Source organism: Zygosaccharomyces rouxii (genome assembly GCF_000026365.1).
Source record: "Zygosaccharomyces rouxii strain CBS732 chromosome G complete sequence".
Lineage (NCBI taxonomy): Eukaryota > Fungi > Ascomycota > Saccharomycetes > Saccharomycetales > Saccharomycetaceae > Zygosaccharomyces > Zygosaccharomyces rouxii.
This window is the reverse complement of record NC_012996.1, coordinates 82,848-100,355: the sequence shown is the minus strand read 5'-3', so window position 1 is coordinate 100,355 and position 17,508 is coordinate 82,848. Positions and strand designations below refer to the sequence as shown.

At 38.3% G+C, this 17,508-nt stretch overlaps 9 protein-coding genes and 3 non-coding genes across 12 annotated transcripts; 4 read left to right on the top strand and 8 right to left on the bottom strand.

The window, feature by feature from the left end:
- Positions 1–5: 5 nt before the first annotated feature.
- On the bottom strand, positions 6–542 carry ADI1 (acireductone dioxygenase (Ni2+-requiring); the record flags this gene model as incomplete). Its single annotated transcript, XM_002498014.1, has 1 exon — positions 6–542. The coding sequence occupies one exon, from the start codon at positions 540–542 to the stop codon at positions 6–8; it is 537 nt and encodes a 178-aa protein (XP_002498059.1).
- Positions 543–1,038: 496 nt separating this feature from the next.
- Positions 1,039–1,111, top strand: ZYRO0G01254r. The gene has a single exon. It is a non-coding gene; the product is annotated as a tRNA-Thr (tRNA).
- Positions 1,112–1,658: 547 nt separating this feature from the next.
- Positions 1,659–1,730, bottom strand: ZYRO0G01232r. The gene has a single exon. It is a non-coding gene; the product is annotated as a tRNA-Pro (tRNA).
- A 799-nt stretch (positions 1,731–2,529) lies between these two features.
- MIC19 (Mic19p) lies at positions 2,530–2,991 on the top strand (the record flags this gene model as incomplete). Its single annotated transcript, XM_002498013.1, has 1 exon — positions 2,530–2,991. One exon carries the CDS (start codon positions 2,530–2,532, stop codon positions 2,989–2,991), a length of 462 nt encoding a protein of 153 aa, XP_002498058.1.
- Positions 2,992–3,116: 125 nt separating this feature from the next.
- UBP6 (ubiquitin-specific protease UBP6) lies at positions 3,117–4,701 on the bottom strand (the record flags this gene model as incomplete). Its single annotated transcript, XM_002498012.1, has 2 exons — positions 3,117–4,597; positions 4,680–4,701. The coding sequence occupies 2 exons, from the start codon at positions 4,699–4,701 to the stop codon at positions 3,117–3,119; spliced, it is 1,503 nt and encodes a 500-aa protein (XP_002498057.1).
- A 1,001-nt stretch (positions 4,702–5,702) lies between these two features.
- DIS3 (exosome catalytic subunit DIS3) lies at positions 5,703–8,684 on the top strand (the record flags this gene model as incomplete). Its single annotated transcript, XM_002498011.1, has 1 exon — positions 5,703–8,684. One exon carries the CDS (start codon positions 5,703–5,705, stop codon positions 8,682–8,684), a length of 2,982 nt encoding a protein of 993 aa, XP_002498056.1.
- Positions 8,685–8,756: 72 nt separating this feature from the next.
- Positions 8,757–11,015, bottom strand: GCN20 (putative AAA family ATPase GCN20; the record flags this gene model as incomplete). The annotated part of the gene is made up of 1 exon (XM_002498010.1): positions 8,757–11,015. The coding sequence occupies one exon, from the start codon at positions 11,013–11,015 to the stop codon at positions 8,757–8,759; it is 2,259 nt and encodes a 752-aa protein (XP_002498055.1).
- A 606-nt stretch (positions 11,016–11,621) lies between these two features.
- ZYRO0G01122r lies at positions 11,622–11,692 on the bottom strand. Its single transcript has one exon. It is a non-coding gene; the product is annotated as a tRNA-Gly (tRNA).
- A 177-nt stretch (positions 11,693–11,869) lies between these two features.
- Positions 11,870–13,072, top strand: TSR4 (small subunit rRNA maturation protein TSR4; the record flags this gene model as incomplete). Its single annotated transcript, XM_002498009.1, has 1 exon — positions 11,870–13,072. The coding sequence occupies one exon, from the start codon at positions 11,870–11,872 to the stop codon at positions 13,070–13,072; it is 1,203 nt and encodes a 400-aa protein (XP_002498054.1).
- Positions 13,073–13,106: 34 nt separating this feature from the next.
- On the bottom strand, positions 13,107–15,077 carry IFM1 (translation initiation factor 2; the record flags this gene model as incomplete). Its single annotated transcript, XM_002498008.1, has 1 exon — positions 13,107–15,077. One exon carries the CDS (start codon positions 15,075–15,077, stop codon positions 13,107–13,109), a length of 1,971 nt encoding a protein of 656 aa, XP_002498053.1.
- A 209-nt stretch (positions 15,078–15,286) lies between these two features.
- IGD1 (Igd1p) lies at positions 15,287–15,574 on the bottom strand (the record flags this gene model as incomplete). Its single annotated transcript, XM_002498007.1, has 1 exon — positions 15,287–15,574. The coding sequence occupies one exon, from the start codon at positions 15,572–15,574 to the stop codon at positions 15,287–15,289; it is 288 nt and encodes a 95-aa protein (XP_002498052.1).
- A 253-nt stretch (positions 15,575–15,827) lies between these two features.
- Positions 15,828–17,459, bottom strand: LAG2 (Lag2p; the record flags this gene model as incomplete). Its single annotated transcript, XM_002498006.1, has 1 exon — positions 15,828–17,459. The coding sequence occupies one exon, from the start codon at positions 17,457–17,459 to the stop codon at positions 15,828–15,830; it is 1,632 nt and encodes a 543-aa protein (XP_002498051.1).
- Positions 17,460–17,508: the final 49 nt, after the last annotated feature.

Here is a 17,508-nt window from a genome sequence, read left to right as displayed (position 1 = left end):
GAGCATCAGGCACTCTGTAGAGTGGCTAGGTAGTTTTTGCGAACTGGATTTTGGTCAGCCTCGGGTTTGTTAATTGCCTGCCACTTAGGTTCGTCTTGAAAAAGTCTTAGGGCCTTGATGTAGTTGTCTGTCGTAACTGTGAATCTGTGGAATATGCCTGCTGGAACTATCAGCAAGTCGTGTTTATCTAATCTAACGCGGATCCATTGGTCAATGGTCGAGTCCTTGATGTCGAAATATCCTGATCCATCAAGGCAGTAACGAATCTCTTCATCTTCATGAAGGTGTTCCTTGTAGAAAACATTCAGCTTCTCTAACAGTTTTTCCTCATCATTTGCAAAAGATGCTGGGGATAGATTGACAACGTCTCTATTCTTGTAAGCGCGTTCCTCAGCCAATGAATCAACGTCCGATTGTGATGGTAGATACTTGTAGAGGACCCCCAATTTACCCAAATGTTCCAGCGTGACGTCTTGGCCACTGTAATGAGGTTCCCTAAAATCAACAGAGTTGTTATCGTCGAAAAAGTATGTAGCGACCATTATTTATGTGTGTATTCTTTTCGTGAGTTAGTGAGCAAGTGGTACTAGTGGATTTAACGGATGAGTATTTTAATCATTCGGACTTTATATAATACAAAATTCGGCTCTTGAAATTGATGAAAAGAGCCACTCTTTAGAGACATTGCGACTACATGAGACTGGAGACTAGAAAAGATCGAGTTAGTATGAAAAGATGACTAAGAGGGATGTTGGAGGAGTTTGGAGGTATCGGAGATATGTTATAACGTAATATTATATTCTATCAGTAAAATGGAAATAATCTCTCGTGATATGAGAGACTCAATGCATGGAACATTTGGTTTTTTTTAGTGGTGTTATATATGGTCAATACGATTGAGCAATAGCTCTCTACGAGTGAAATGTTCAACATCCAGATTGTGGAGTATAACTCCAAGGAAAGGTCTGGTTAAAAGTCAGTGTGCTACCCCTAATACTTTGCGCTTATAATTCACCTTGGTGAAATCAAGGTTTAATAGCTTCTATGGCCAAGTTGGTAAGGCGCCACACTAGTAATGTGGAGATCATCAGTTCGAATCTGGTTGGAAGCATTAAGATTTATTTTTTTAAAAAGTCATAGACTTAAGTTGACGTCGGTTGCCCTCAGAAATGTCAGATTTTCTTTTTTGCAAATACAGTATCTCGTCTGCAGGATGCTCAATGTAGTACTGTGTTCATTTTTGGTGAATGAAACCATGTTTATATGTTCAAGACATGTTCTTATACACTGTAGGCAGGACGCTTTGGCTTTCCTGCACTGTAGTGAATTTGAAAAATAAATAACAAAACTTAAAATTATGATTCACTCCTAAAAGAACAACCGCAGTATTAAATGCCGAGAACATCTTGCACACTGTCGATCAAGATAACGCATACTAATTATGCCACTTCTTAAAACTGACATGATTACTCCAGTTTTCAAACTTAGCGCACAGTAAATCGAATTCACATACATGCATATATATACACTATGGGGAGAGGTGTCGTATCCTACATCTCTGCTACTGAGTTCTCAACCATAGAACTACAATCCCTCTTGAGACCAATCACCTCATAGTTCAAGAACCATGTCTTTGGCATAAGAAAAAAAATTAATCGGGGGCATACTGGGAATTGAACCCAGGGCCTCTCGCACCCAAAGCGAGAATCATACCACTAGACCACACGCCCTCGTAATCTGTGAGTTTCTGTTATTCAGATTGCATATATGACGAATAATGCACAAAGTTAAGACTTTCAAGGGAGCGGCTCTGAGTGATCAAGTGAAGGTCTACGGTTTAACAAATGGGCAGTTAATGAATTCGGATGCACTAAGAGATCTTGACCAAATATGCTCTGTTAACTTCGGTGCCCATATTCTGGTTGCATCTTAGACTCTGATTACCTTGTCATCCGCACCCGTAATCACGTAACTATGCCAACCGCTTGCCTCCCTTAGTGTTGTCTTCTGCGGTATAAATCCCGGAGTTTACCAACATTAGTTTATGACGTTTTTCCAGAAGATCTGATTGATGGCCATCTTTTTCTTGCCTAATACAGGGATATTCACCCTCAGTGAACGCACCCGTTTATCAATCGACCAATTCGCACAGGATTTGAAATTAGAATGTATATGGCGGTAGGAGACCAGTTTTACCTTGATTAGAGCACTATTACTTTGAATTCTTGTATTTTTAAAAGCTATGCGCTACCTGCCTGTTTCGAGCCTATGCACTAATATAAGACAGCAACCACTAGGCTATGAGGGGTTCAAAAATATTTTGGCGGGGCGCCGAAAATGACGCCCAGATGTATGTTTTTGAAAATATCCCGTATCCAATGAGAAGGGTTCCAAAATTCTACTCCTTTCATCAAATATCAAGATGGAACCTAAATGTAAAGGCGGTTTCTAGTGTGTTTAAGTTATGTATTGACAGAATATAGTCGAGAAAAAAAAAAAAAAAATAGCAATTTGCCGTCTTTCCTCAATATGGGTTCAACTACATCAAAGCCCAGCGAAACTAGAGTCTTTCAACCAAAGACTCCCGTTGATTTTTCCGAAACTTTATTGAGTCAGTTGGAATCCTCAAATGAAACTAATTTTACTAGAAAGCAACTGGGTGAAAGATTTGTTGAACAGAGAGTTGCAAACAGACTATCCGAATTAGAAGAAGAAACCTTGAAGAAGTTCGAAAATAAATTAGATGAATCTTTGATCAAAAAGGACGATGAAGAGAGTCCATTAACATCTCAACTTTTAAATGAAAAAGTTAGCTCTCTTGACCAAAAATTAGCAGCTTTGAAAGAAAAAGATGATCAGAAGCATTCCAAATTTGCAAATCACCCTGCAAGACAACAATTGACCACTTGTTTATTGGATAACAAAGGTAAGCCTTTGAACTGTTACAACCAAATAGAAAATTTCAAGAAATTGGTTGAAGAAAACAGCTAGAAAGGATGCAATACGATAATGGAACAAGAGATCAAGATAAAGATAAGGTTAGGAAAAAAGACTGATAACATTTTTTTAAAAACAACACACACACACACATATGATTTTTTTATGTATATATATTCTCATAGGCCAAAGCCCTTGTAAATCAATATTAGTGCACTGTCACTTTCACCACCACCACTTAGAGATTCAATTTTTTCTTTGTCTACGACGCTAACTTTATCGTCATTGAATTTATACCATTTATCCTCATCGTAATCATCTCTAATAAATGATTGGTAGTGACCAGATTCTGAATTTGCACCTTGATGAGTTATGACACCTACTAACTCATATAGCGAAGAAGGATTCTCACCTTCAGTTACCTCGCTTGGCGTATGTTTCTTAAATTCGGCTTCCCAATGCTCTCTTTCACTTTGAGCCAAAGCCTGTTCGGTTTCATACCTCTCACGTGGGGTCATTGAACTTAGATTTGAACCATTACTACTGTCGATTTTACGTCTCTTAGAATCACGATCTTTTTCCGCTTTTTCCTTCTCTATGCGTCTAAATTCATCACGAACTTTAATCTTCTCTTTCATGTATTCTGGTGTTAACATATCGGAAACATCCAATTGGAATGGGAATGAAACTTTACGTAAAATTTTGGATTTTTTACCGGTTGATCTTTTCCAGAAGAATCTCACATACTGAACCGTCAAATATTTGGGCAGTCTAGTAATCTGCTTATCAACCACATATTTGGAATTAGCCCCAGTAAATTCAGATCTTTTCTCTATAGTTTCATGCAATGATTCTACGAGACCATTTTTCAAAAAGTTGGTATTACTTGAAATGTGACACTGTAATTTAGTGTCAGATTCTTCCTTCACACTGACATCATTTTCATTGGCACTATCCGTAGTTGTCGTTTTGAAATTTATACTAAATTCATCTTCAAATTTATCACCAAATACAACACTTAAGGAATGAAACAACTGCGTGAAAAGCTCCTCTGCATCTTGTTGCTTATAAAAGCCCATTTGAGAATCACGTTCAGCAAATTGTGGATAACATTTTCTCAACGCAGTTAAAAGAACCATAGGCATTACTGATTTAAAACTTTTATTCTTCAAATTTTGGAAACAACGCTGCAACTCTAATACAATTTTCTTATGCGATTCAACTGTAGAGTCCGCTGCTGATGAGGTAGCAGTTTCAGAACCATTATAACTTAAAATCAATTCTCTCAAAGGTTTTATCCTGTACAAAGCTTGTAAAGTTGAATTCAAATAACAGGTATTACCCATATTTTGGAAACCAATGGGTAAATCACTACTCCTTTGCAATTGTTCTTCTGGTGCCAAATCTTCAATAAATTGATTTTTTTCAGCTGGTTTAGATACCAATCCTGCATCTGCAGTACCCAATAACATCAAAGTGGATCCCGGTTTAATCACATCGACAAGTTTTGCGCTATCATCTACTAAACCACCTTTTACCATGTATTTCTGACGTGATAATGGAACCTTCGTCAAGTCTTCAACACAAGACTTTAGTTCTCCAGCAGTAGCATTATTACCCAACGAAATTGGATAGCTCTTACCGGCATGCTTAATATTAACTTGAATCGAAATCGAGTTAGTATCAAATGAAGGGGAGAAAAGGGAACAAATCGAATCAAAAATCAAAATCGAATAACATACATTCTAACTTGGAGTCACTCATTAGGCTATTAAGAGTATCAAAGATCTCAATAATGGATAAAACAACAAGTATAAAGCTAGTAACCTCGAGTTCTTCGATAGCGTGGCAAATATGTATGAGTGTATCTTCTTATATGAACGGCGTCTACCATTAGGCCTTTCGCCCCTCTCAGTTATTTCGTCAGTAGTGACATAGAAATGACAGTAATATTAGATTTGGATAGTTTGGCACACTAGGATAGATATATTGATCAGCCAAAATTTTACCCGTAATTTAAGAGCACATTTTAATCTTACCATATTGCTATTTGTTTAAAGCAGATTTTAATAAAGGTTAAATTCTGATTAATTTTAAATATCCGATTGGAAAACCTGGATTAAGGGCTGCTTCTAGAAGAATTCTCTTGCATTTTAATATTCTCCTCTCAATCACTCTATAGACTCTCGAAGTGGGCTTGTCCCACTACAGCCCTCTCTATTCCACAATTATTTTAGAAGATTGTTTTTTGTTTTTTCTGTTCTAGCGTCAGCTTGTCCCGATTAGGAAACGGCGTCAGCGAATATCTCATACATATTGAAAATCTTCGAATAAAAGTCAGTATCTGGGAACTTTATAAAAATGTCCTATAAAACAGTCAATAAATAGCTACAGATTGTCTTTTTTTAATCATAATGCAATTGAAAGAAAACAGCAATTTCTTTGAAGCAAATCATCATGGAAATTATGCCATAATGAAAATATCATACTAACATGGTGCTACTATAGCCAAATATGGTCCAATAAATTCGAATAAGAAGTGTAGAAAGCCCTACAACCTACCAACAACTCACTAATTAAAGATCTGATATTTTAAATAAAAGTTGGTGAACTGATCACTTTAAACGTATAGAGTTAAACATTTTAACCATGCGATGAGCTTTGACGTGGAATCAGAAGTAACTACTGCACTACATAGAATCCACAAGGAATTTACCGATAAAGCATTTTATCAAGTCCTTTAGCCCATCAGATATATCTCTAAAATGTCAGTTGCGGCTGCACTTCCAAAAAGAAAGCGTCTTTCTGAAGGCCTCACCGTTACTCAAAAGGTTTTTGTTAGATCCCGTAATGGGAGGGCATCCAAAATCGTTAGGGAACACTATCTGAGAAAAGATATCCCTTGTTTATCTAGGGCTTGTGATAAATGTCCCGAGATTGTGGTACCAGATGCTAAAAGTGAGCTGCCGTCATTCGTTCTATCCGAATCACCATTAGAGTTACCATCAATCGGTAAGCACTATGTGGTTCTGGATACCAACGTCATTTTACAAGCTATTGACCTGTTAGAAAATCCAGATTGTTTTTCAGATGTTATTGTTCCACAGATTGTCCTCGAAGAAGTTAGAAATAAGTCTTATCCAGTTTACACGAGACTTAGAAGTCTTACAAAGAACAGTGACGACAAGAAAAGATTTATCGTATTCCATAACGAGTTCAATGAGTTTACATTTATCGATAGATTACCTGAAGAATCCATTAATGATAGAAACGACAGAGCCATAAGAAAGGCTTGTCAATGGTACGGTGAACATTTAGAACCTTATGGAATTAAAATCGTTTTAGTGACTAATGATCGTCTCAATAGGGATGCCGCTGATAAATCTAAGGATTCTTTCATTAGCATGAGTCTTTTTGATTACGTGCAAGCGTTACCTAATGGTGATGAGATTAAGGATTCCATACCTAATTTCGAGGTTTCTTCAGAAAATACTAAAGATACTGAAGCTAAATCAGAATTTACTTACCCCGAATATTACTCCACATCCAGAATAATGGGTGGGTTGAAGAATGGTGCACTGTTCCAAGGTAACATTCAAATCTCTGAATACAACTTTTTGGAAGGTTCCATTAATCTACCTAATTTCTCGAAACCCGTACTGATCGTGGGACCAAAGAATTTAAACAGGGCCTTTAATGGTGATCAAGTTGTTGTAGAGCTGTTACCACAATCTGAATGGAAGGCACCATCTTCCATCGCTCTTGATTCAGAACATTTTGATGTTAACGACAATGCTGATATTGATGGTGATGATGATAATTCACAAGTTGTCCTTTCCGACAAGCAGCGTAAATTATTGACTCAAGATGCCATTTTGGCTCAAAAATCCAATAAAGTTCAACCTACTGCTAGAGTCGTTTCCATTACAAGAAGATCCTGGAGACAGTACGTGGGTCAAATTGCCCCCAACTCTGTGGACGCTCAAAATGGTGGGACCCAGAACGTGTTTGTCATTTTGATGGATAAATGTTTGCCCAAGATCAGAATTCGTACTAGACGTGCCCATGAATTGCTTAGCCAGAGAATTGTCATTTCGGTGGATTCGTGGCCAGAAACTCACAAGTATCCCCTTGGTCATTTTGTGAGAAATCTTGGTGAGGTAGAATCCGTGCAAGCAGAAACAGAAGCTCTACTTTTGGAACACGATGTAGAGTACAGACCATTTTCCAAGAAAGTATTGGAATGTTTGCCTCCAGAAGGTCACGATTGGAAAGCTCCAGAAACTTTGGATGATGCAAGTGCTGTCTCCAAGGATCCATTGCTACCCAAGAGACGTGATCTAAGAGACAAATTAATCTGCAGTATCGATCCTCCTGGATGTGTTGATATCGATGATGCTCTCCATGCTAAAAAACTTCCAAACGGTAACTGGGAAGTTGGTGTACACATTGCAGATGTTACTCATTTCGTGAAGCCAAATACTGCCCTCGATGGAGAAGGTGCTTCCAGAGGTACATCTGTTTACCTGGTGGATAAGCGTATTGATATGCTTCCAATGTTATTGGGTACTGATTTGTGTTCTTTGAAACCTTACGTAGATAGATTTGCATTCTCCGTGCTTTGGGAACTGAACGAAAATGCTGACATTGTCAATGTGGATTTTGCAAAATCCGTTATCAAATCGAGAGAAGCTTTCTCTTACGAGCAAGCACAATTAAGAATCGATGATCCAAATCAACAGGACGAATTGACTCATGGTATGAGAGCTTTACTGAAACTATCGATTAAGTTGAAGGAAAAAAGAATAAATGCTGGTGCGTTGAATTTAGCATCACCAGAAGTCAAGGTTCACATGGATAGTGAGACTTCCGACCCTAATGAAGTTGAAATTAAAAAACTTTTAGCAACCAACTCTCTTGTGGAAGAATTTATGTTGTTAGCTAACATCTCTGTGGCTAGAAAGATTTATGATTCATTCCCTCAGACTGCCATGCTAAGAAGACACGCCTCTCCACCATCGACTAACTTCGAACTCTTGAATGAAATGCTACAGACCAGAAAGGGAATGTCTATTTCCCTCGAGTCTTCCAAGGCTTTAGCTGATTCCTTGGATCGCTGTATTGATCCAAAAGATCCTTACTTCAATACGCTGGTCCGTATTATGTCTACACGTTGTATGATGGCGGCTCAGTATTTCTATTCTGGTGCTTACTCATATTCTGACTTCCGTCATTATGGTCTAGCCGTAGACATTTACACACATTTCACTTCCCCTATCAGACGTTATTGTGATGTTGTAGCACACAGACAGCTTGCTGGTGCAATAGGGTATGAACCATTAGATTTATCACACAGAGATAAAAATAGGATGGACATGATCTGCAAGAACATTAACAAAAAGCATAGAAATGCCCAATTCGCTGGTAGGGCCAGTATTGAGTACTATGTAGGTCAAGTTATGAGAAATAACGAATCTGTTGAAACCGGATACGTTATCAAGGTTCTCAATAATGGTATTGTGGTGCTTGTTCCTAAGTTTGGTGTTGAAGGTCTGATAAGATTAGAGAATTTGACGAAGGACACTGGTTCTGCCTCATTTGATGAAGTAGAATTTAAGTTATCCTTCACACAAGCAACCACGGGCAAACGCAGAGATGTTCATGTGTTTGAAAAGGTGGACGTTCAAGTGAGATCAGTGTTAGATCAAGTTACCAGCAAACGTAAAGCAGAATTATTGTTGATATAAGATTATTTTCCTTTAACTTAGCTTTACTACTTGAAAGGTCTATATATGTATATGTTTAAATTTTCAATGAATTCATTGTCTCTTGACCACACCTTGCTTGTCAGCGGACTCCAAGATGTACTTCTTGTAGTCATGAATAGTACCTTCGAATCTTCTAGCGGAACCGTCCTCAGAAACCCAAATTTCATTACAAACACTGTTAATGACAGAGATATCGTGGGAAACCATGAGAACACCACCAGTGAAATTCTTCAAGGCATCCACAAGTGCATCGATACCAGAGGTATCCAAGTGGTTAGAAGGTTCGTCCAGAATCAATACATGTGGATTGTTCAAACATAGAGCGGCAAACGCGACACGGGACTTTTGACCACCTGATAGTAGCTCCATTCTTTGTAGACCTAAAGAACCAGTGATACCAAAAGAACCCAAGTGACGTCTATACTCTTCATCACTCCTACCAGGGAAAGTCTTGGACATCCACTCCACAGCTGATGCGTTAAGGTCCATGGCATCGACGTGGTGTTGTGCGAAATAACCAAGACGTAGTCTAGGATTCCTTGAAACATAACCCTTCAAAGGAGTCAAAGTTTCCATCATGATCTTCAATAACGTAGTCTTACCGCAACCGTTGGCACCAACAAGTGCAATTCTCGAATTTAGTTGAACATCTAAGTTAACATCTTTCAAAAGCAAGTTGTTTTCATTGTAACCAAAGGTAACGTCTTGTAATTGAATAATAGGTGGAGAAAGTTTGGAACATTCTGGGAATTTGAAACTGACGCTCTTCTCCCCCTCTGGTGGTTCCAAGACTGGTAATTTTTCCAACTTCTTAATTCTTGATTGTGCTTCTTGAGACTTAGCTGCATTGTATCTATACTTGTCGATGAATTCTTGCAAATGTTTTCTGTAGGCCATTTGGTTGTCGTATTCTCTTTGAGCATTCTTTCTTCTTTCTTCCTTGGTTGCATAGAAAGTATCGAAGTCTTGACCTCTGTAGTAATCCAATCTTTCGTTGTGTTGGTAAATGATATCTGTTGCCACTTCATTCAAGAATGCACGATCGTGGGAAACAACCAAAATGGTAGAAGGATAAGATTTCAAATATTCAGAAAGATATGCAATGGACGGCACGTCCAACATATTAGAAGGTTCATCCAGTAGTAACAAATCAGGTTGACAGAAAAGAGCTCTTGCCAACGACAGTCTCATTCTCCAACCACCAGAAAAGGAGTTGGTTGGTAATTTTTGAGCCTCTTGACTAAAACCTAAACCGTATAATATCGATGCTGCTCTTGATTCTGCTTTGTCAGATTCCATATCTACCAGTCTTTCTGCAATCTGTTGTAAACGGTTATCCAAATCTGCTTGTTCATTATCCAATTTCTTAACTTCCAAACTATCTTCTTCAAATTCAGTTCTCAATTTCTCAATTTCTTGTAATCTTTCGTTTATCTTCGATTCTTCACCCAACAGTTGTTTTCTCCACACATCTGCATCCAAGACACTTTGCAAAGCTTGTGTTTCATCACCTTTAATTTCTTGTTCCACATGTAAAATGGAAATGTGTTTAGGAACATTCAATTCTCTTCTGGACAAGGCCTTCAATAGGGTGGATTTACCAATACCGTTTTGACCAACCAGACCATAACGGTGACCTGAGCTCAAAGTTAATCTTGAATCCGATAAAATTCTTTGACCATCACCCACGTAAAGGTCGAAAGTATCGATATGGATATCCTTTGATTTACCGGCACCAGCACCAAGTTCCAATGGGTTGATCTTCAAGAAGAAGGAATCGTAATCTTCTTCCTTCTGTGGTGCAATCAATTTAGATGCTTCATATTTCACAAATTTGTTATTTCTCTTTGCCACTTTCTTGGCAATCTTTTGTTCTGCCTTTGCCAATTTCTTCAAATCAACTCTAGTGTCCATCTTTCTACCTGTGTGTTCGATATCACCATTAACACCAAGCATATTCAAAGAGGTATCAATATTAGCCTTACCATTATGGCTTTGTAAAACGTTAATGTCAAGCAATCTTCTTGAAGTATCACCAGTAACTTCCAACTTAGCACGGTTTTCATCCAACTGTTGGTTCAATCTATCCAAAACATTTTCAGACAATTGTTTCACTTTTTCATTTGTGGCACCAGCATCAAGCAAAAGGTTTGAAATGAAATCAACTTCTGTGCTTAAATCCACTTGCTTACTTTGAACTGCATCAAATGTAATATTGGAAAGATGATTGAGATAGCCTACAGCATAATCAGTAACAACTGGATCTAGAGATCCAGCTGCACTACGAACTTGAGATCCAATGGTTGCCATCGGTGGAAAAGTCTTTTTTATTACTTTTTTATTCTTTATAGATATACCTAAAAGAGTCGATGAGAGTGGTATACTTTGAAATTTTTTGATACTTCATGTCGATACTCCGAACATGAAGAAAAAACAAAAGATAAAAATGCGCCGCTCATGATTCGAATGGAGGACAGAAATATTAGGGCGGCTAAAATAGGCTGAAAGGTACGCAGAAGTATAATAATGGACGGAAAATATTCCAATTCTTTAATTTAATTACAAGGAAGAATCTCTACTATTTAAAATAAGGAGAGAAAGGAAGCACGTGACTTTTGGTTACTCTAACTAATACTAAATCCATGTGGCTATAACAGTCTCTCAACATTTCACTACACTTCTACGAGTTTTTGAAGACTAGAATATACAGTTTCATAGCTTTACTCATTTTTTTGGGAAATGTTTAAGCCAGTTGGGCTTTTTTCCAAGCAGTTATCAGAAACTACATGATTTAGAACAAACACTCACCCAAGTAGATAACTTGAACTCTAATCCGACTTATTTCCAGTCATCATCATTAGAAGAAAAAAAAAGCAAATTTATTAAAAGTTTATAAAAAAAATTTGGAAAAAGAAATGCGCAAACCCGGAATCGAACCAGGGGCTCATCGATGGCAACGATGAATTTTACCACTAAACCATTTGCGCATACAAATTGTATACTTTTGGGTTAGTAAGGAAAAGCCAGAGAGTACAAAAACGAGCATGCGGTTCAACTTTGCCAAAAAAATTGCATAGTTCATCTCATCTCATCTCATCTCATGTAATTACAGCTGACGTTCATTTCATTTCAAAGTGACTCTAAGATCCTAGTTTCATTGAACCATGTCACTATCAGCATCTGATGATGAAAACTTTGCGGATAAGACTAGTCAAGTCTATTTAGGTTTTGTTGATACACCGGTTAAGGAAGAAGATGACATTTCCATCGAAGATACTTTTATTGGCGGTGAACCTAAATGGCTACACCCAGATTCTAAACCCAATGATGACTTTCTAAAATGTGGTGCTTGTAAATCTAAGGATAACATGCGTTTGCTCTTACAAGCTTTTGCCCCATTGGATTACGACCAAATGGAAGACTTACAAAGCTTATCAGGTCTCAAGAATATGCGATACATTAATCCAGACGATGATAGAGTTCTCTACGTTTTTATCTGTACTAAATGTCCACGTAAGGCCAATTCAGTTAGGTGCATTCGTGGTGTCAAGAAGAACAGGCCTCAAACTGGCTCCCAGAAGATTTCTGATAAGATGGCGTCTTTATCCGTGGAGAAAGAATTCAACATTAATCCATTTGACACCTCTAAAAGCAATCCTAACCCATTTGGTGGCAATCCATTTGGACAAAGCTCGGAAAACCCATTCTCAGCACCCACTTCTGCCACTAATAACGATTCGAAGAAAGAGAAAGCGGATACTGATGACCAACAGATATCTGCCAAGACGGCCAGGAAAATGCATGAAAATTTAAAGGATAAACAATTTGATTCTACGAGATCTTTTAAAAGTTATCTTCTTTACGTGGAAGAAGAATCTTTCAAGAACAAAAAACCTGATCACTTGAAATTACCCAAAAATTTAAAGATTGATAAAAATGCATTAGAATTGACAGGAGAATCTGAATCTAATCTAGAGAAAAACCCAATTAAATTGGATCCACGTACTGAGAAACTTTCCAAATTTTTGGACGATGAAACTTTCCAAAAATTTCAAGAAATCGTCGGATATAATCCTGGTCAAGTGCTTCGTTACGATTTAGGTGGTAAGCCATTGTTGTATGTGGATACTAAAGTTGATTTGATTAATACAGTGGCCAACCCAGGTTATAATCCATCATCAAAAAGGATATTTGAAATGCAATTAATGCCTAAAATGATTATCGATTTGGAGGAAGAGGTTTCTCTGCTAGATAGTATGGAATGGGGAACCATCATGATTTTTACAGATCTAGAAAACTACGTACCGCAATTCGACGATAACGATGTGGGATACGTAGAAGAATGTGTTAGAGTTCAATGGGAATAGAAAAATTTGATTGACAATCGTATATAAACAATATTTACAAGTAACGAGGTACACGTTGTCTTTCATAAACCATAATCTTATCACCTGCTTCATAATCTTCAAATCCTTTTTCAAAAGTTATACCACACTCATTACCCTTTGTAACTTCAAGAGTATCATCTTTACCCTGTTTCAAAGTAGCTAATTTACCATCGAATATTACTTGATCGTTTCTCAAAATTTGAACGGTAGAGTTTCTGAAAATTTTACCATTCTCAACTCTGCAACCAGCGATCTTGATGACCTTCTTCTTCAGTGTGAACTCAAATATTTCTCGTACATCGATCTGTGCAACGTGTTTGGTCTCATAAATAGGTTTCAAATTATCTGTCAGTACTTGAGTCACATCTTCGATCAGTTTGTAGATCACATTGTACTGTCTAATATCAACACCTTTCCTGTTATTAATCACTTCAGTTGGTAAGCTACCTAAATTGAAGCACAGTATTTTACTGTCCGTAATTTGAGCCATCTTTAGATCACTTTCTGCCGGAGGACCCACCGACGACGAAACAACATTACAAACGACTTCTTCGTTACCTAATGATGCAATGCTTTCTTTGATAGCTTCCGCAGACCCAGAAACATCGGCCTTGACGATAAAATTCACCTTCTTTGGACCAAGTTCCTGTTTTGTACTATCAATATCTTCGCCATCTTCATTCTCATCTTGGGCGTCGTCTTCATCTCTCTTAAGACCTCTTTCCAAATTCAACTTTTCCACATTAATAGCCTGCTCTTCCACTTCTAGAAGTGCTATTCTCTTAGCATTGTATTTCTTCGCTTGTGCTTCGTTTTTAGCCTGAATCACTTGATCTCCGGCTTCAGGTATTTCTTTCCAACCTAATACTTCTACAGCATCTGCTGGCATTGCCTTGGTTACCGGCCTACCTGCGCTGTCAAGTAGATTTCTTACTCTACAGTACGTATTACCACAAACAAGAATATTACCCTTTTGCAAACAACCTTTTTTCAAAAGAACTGTGGCTACAATACCGACGCTCTTCTTCACTTGTGATTCTAACACCCAACCTTCAGCGGCAACTTTGTTAGAATCTTCTGCCCTAATATCCATCACATCACTTAAAAGAACAATACTTTCCTCTAATAAATCCATATTTTCACCAGAACGGGCGCTCAACGGAACTACTTGTACATCACCCCCGACCTGTTCCAACTGGATATCATGAGCAATCAAATCTGCAGTTACTCTTTCAAGGGCTCTTTCCCTTTCCCTTGGTTGCTTAATCTTATCAATTTTAGTAATGGCAATTATAGTTTCATTACCGGAATTCTTTGCATGTTTAATGGCCTCTATCGTTTGAGGCATAATGGAATCTTCAACGGAAACAACAAGAACAATAATATCCGTAATATTAGCACCTCTTTCTCTCATCTTCAAAAATGCTGCATGGCCTGGGGTATCTAAAAACGTAATCTTTTTCTTGGAAACTGGTGTTACCACTTGAAATGCACCAATGTGTTGTGTAATACCGCCGTGCTCTTGCGATACAACGGATGATTTCCTCAAATGATCAATAATTGTCGTCTTACCGTGATCGACATGTCCCATAATTGTAACAACAGGTGGTCTCTTCTGTAACAGTTTTGGATTTACAGGACTCTTCAACTCATCGTAAACCGTTTGGGCGTTTAACTGCTTTCGGGAAGCGGGCAATTCATAATTATACTCCTGTAAGATTAACTCCACGTAATCCCTCGACAAAATGTAGTTCTGTGTGACGTTTGCAAATCCTAATCCCGTTAAGTCTTTGACTAGCCGTTCAGAGCGGCAATTTAAAAGATTCGAAAGCTTATTGACCGATATGTAGTTAGGGATGACAAAATTCAGCTTTTTCAAACTATTTGAAATTGTAGTAGAAGCCTTTTTGGACGGTTTCGCATAGCGCCTAACTCCCAGCAAGAAACCTGACTGCAACCTACCGCTTTGTGCCAGTCTCCACATATTACAGCTACGGTCACCCTTCCATGAGTCTAAGGATCCTTCTTCATTTCAAACGCTTGAAAAAAAAAAATAATTGTCCAAACTTTATTAAACTGAGCAAACTCTCATCGTACAAATTGACACCCCGCCATTGCCCTTCAATCTAAAACATGTGCGGCTGAAGCGCCATTATAAAAGAAAAAGAAACAAACAACAGAACTATACACACCCTAATGCTGGTGATCAAATATGCTCAAGCGGTTGTAAGCATTTTTTTTGTAATCCTCATATTCAAAAGAAGGCCTACGCTTAAAGTCTGGAGCTCCTCTGCGAGCACGAACCTTCGTCTGAGAAGAATCCTCTTCAGGCAACTGTTCATCCATCTGCTGTCCAGATGAAGGAGGCCGCCATTGAAAGTCCATCTCTTTAGCTGCTGGTGGATCCTCCATGCTGAGAAAATCTTCTGACATTGTCATATCAGGATGCTCTTCAATTGGATTTCTTGTATTCGATACCATCTTTCCACTTCTCAATACTTGCTTATCTTCCTTACTAGAAATAATGCAAATCTAACAGCAAACCAAAGCACGGAAAGATAGAAATGCGAGAAACTTACCCCATATTTATACATTTACTACCCACACCCCTTTTCTCCCTATTCTCCACTACTTCTTTTTTAAGGGTCTAGGCGGCTCTGATCATCACTATTAAGTCCCTTTTAATCTTTTTTTGGTTGTTTTTTTTGCGCCTTACACCCCCTTTTTTCTCTTTTTAGCCGACAGCGGGGTAATCTTCCCTAAGACTAGTCCGTAGCGCCTGAGCGGCTAAGTCGCGAGGGTCTTCTTCTTCTTTTAAGAGAGCGGCGTACCACTGCCATTGTAGACCAATAATCTCGGAGTAATGGGTGGATAAAAGAGAGTGGACCAGCTCGGCGGCCAATTGCTTCACACCTGAATCCTTGTCCTGTATACCGTTTTTTAATTCGTATTCGAGCATAATACAAATAGTTTTAAAATCGATCAGAGGTAAAAGTTGTTGTAAAGTGCTTTGAGCGCTTGCTCTTAGAGTAGCACCTTCGTCAATTGACTGGGTTAGATTGCCGGCTTTCAATTTTTGCACAAAAGTCTTATCAAGAACAATTCTTGGTAGAACTAGATCCTGGCAGATTTGAGACCATGGTAAATTAGGCGTTGGTCTCACCGATGCTAGTTGTGAAAGTGTCTCTAAGGCCGCTTGTAATTGGGACAGAGACAAAAGGTCTTCCTCTTCTCTTTTGAACAGTTTGTTTAAAATCGATGGTAAAGGTTCGTAGGTAGATGATAATGGTGATGAATCAAAATTAGCTTTTAATTTGGTTAGTATTTCTTGGCATATGTTGCGGATATTTGTCTCTCGAGGAAGTGGTTCTGCAGGTCCTTCAACTTCATTTTCAAATTCAATCTCTTCATCACTCGGTAGTTCTGCCAAATATGCAGTTTGCTCAGGGTCAGAATCACTATCAGAGTCTGCTTCCTGTTCGTGGTTCTTGTCCGGAGTTTCTGGTGCCGTCCGACTCAATTCTTGGTCGATTTCTTGTAACGATTGGATCAAAAGTTTTTCGTTATTACGACCTAGTAAAGTATCATCATCTAACCGTTTGATTGTGTAAAAGGGTTGAAAGTTTAGCAAAGTCCGCAGTGCAGAAGCTCGGGTTTCGTGATTCGAGAGTGACGGTAATAATTGTAAATGGAAAATGTCAATAAATATAGGTGCAAACCTCCACCAGCATTCAGACGCAAATTCCAATTCTTGTAAATTCAGCTGGGTTTTCACTTGTAAAATTGCATCCAAATTGGCTCTACTGAGACTCTCACGTATTAATAGCCTAGTAGTATCATCTTGCGGACCAGATCTTGCTAGTTTGAGAATTTGATCGATAATCGGGGGTGGAACTCCACGGTGCATATCGTAGTAACATTGTATCAAGTAATACAGGGCTTCAACGCTCAAAACCGTATCATCACATTTTTGCAGAAATTCTTCAATTAGTTGGGGACGGGTCCCTAGACGTATACGGCGCTCGCATATTTTCCTAGACACCGTTTTCAAAGTCTGAATGGCGATCGTAGTTCTTGCACTAACCATCTTTTCAATCAGTGGATTCACAACAATATCATCAAACCATGGACCACTTTTATCGTTGATTAAACACAATTCTACCGCATATGGGAAAACTTGTAAAGATACCAAATTGACAATTTCTGCATTTGCTTCTTCCATCAAGATAGGAATCAACAGTTGATCCACATAGTTTTGCAGATTTTCACACACATCTAACGGAGATAATTCCTCCTTAAGTGCCATATATTTCAAATCATTGTCTTCGGTGGCACGGTACTGCTTTACCACACTTTGAACGTCCATCTTTAAGCAAAGTGTCAATTCAATTCCAATTGGATTTCAGATTACAATA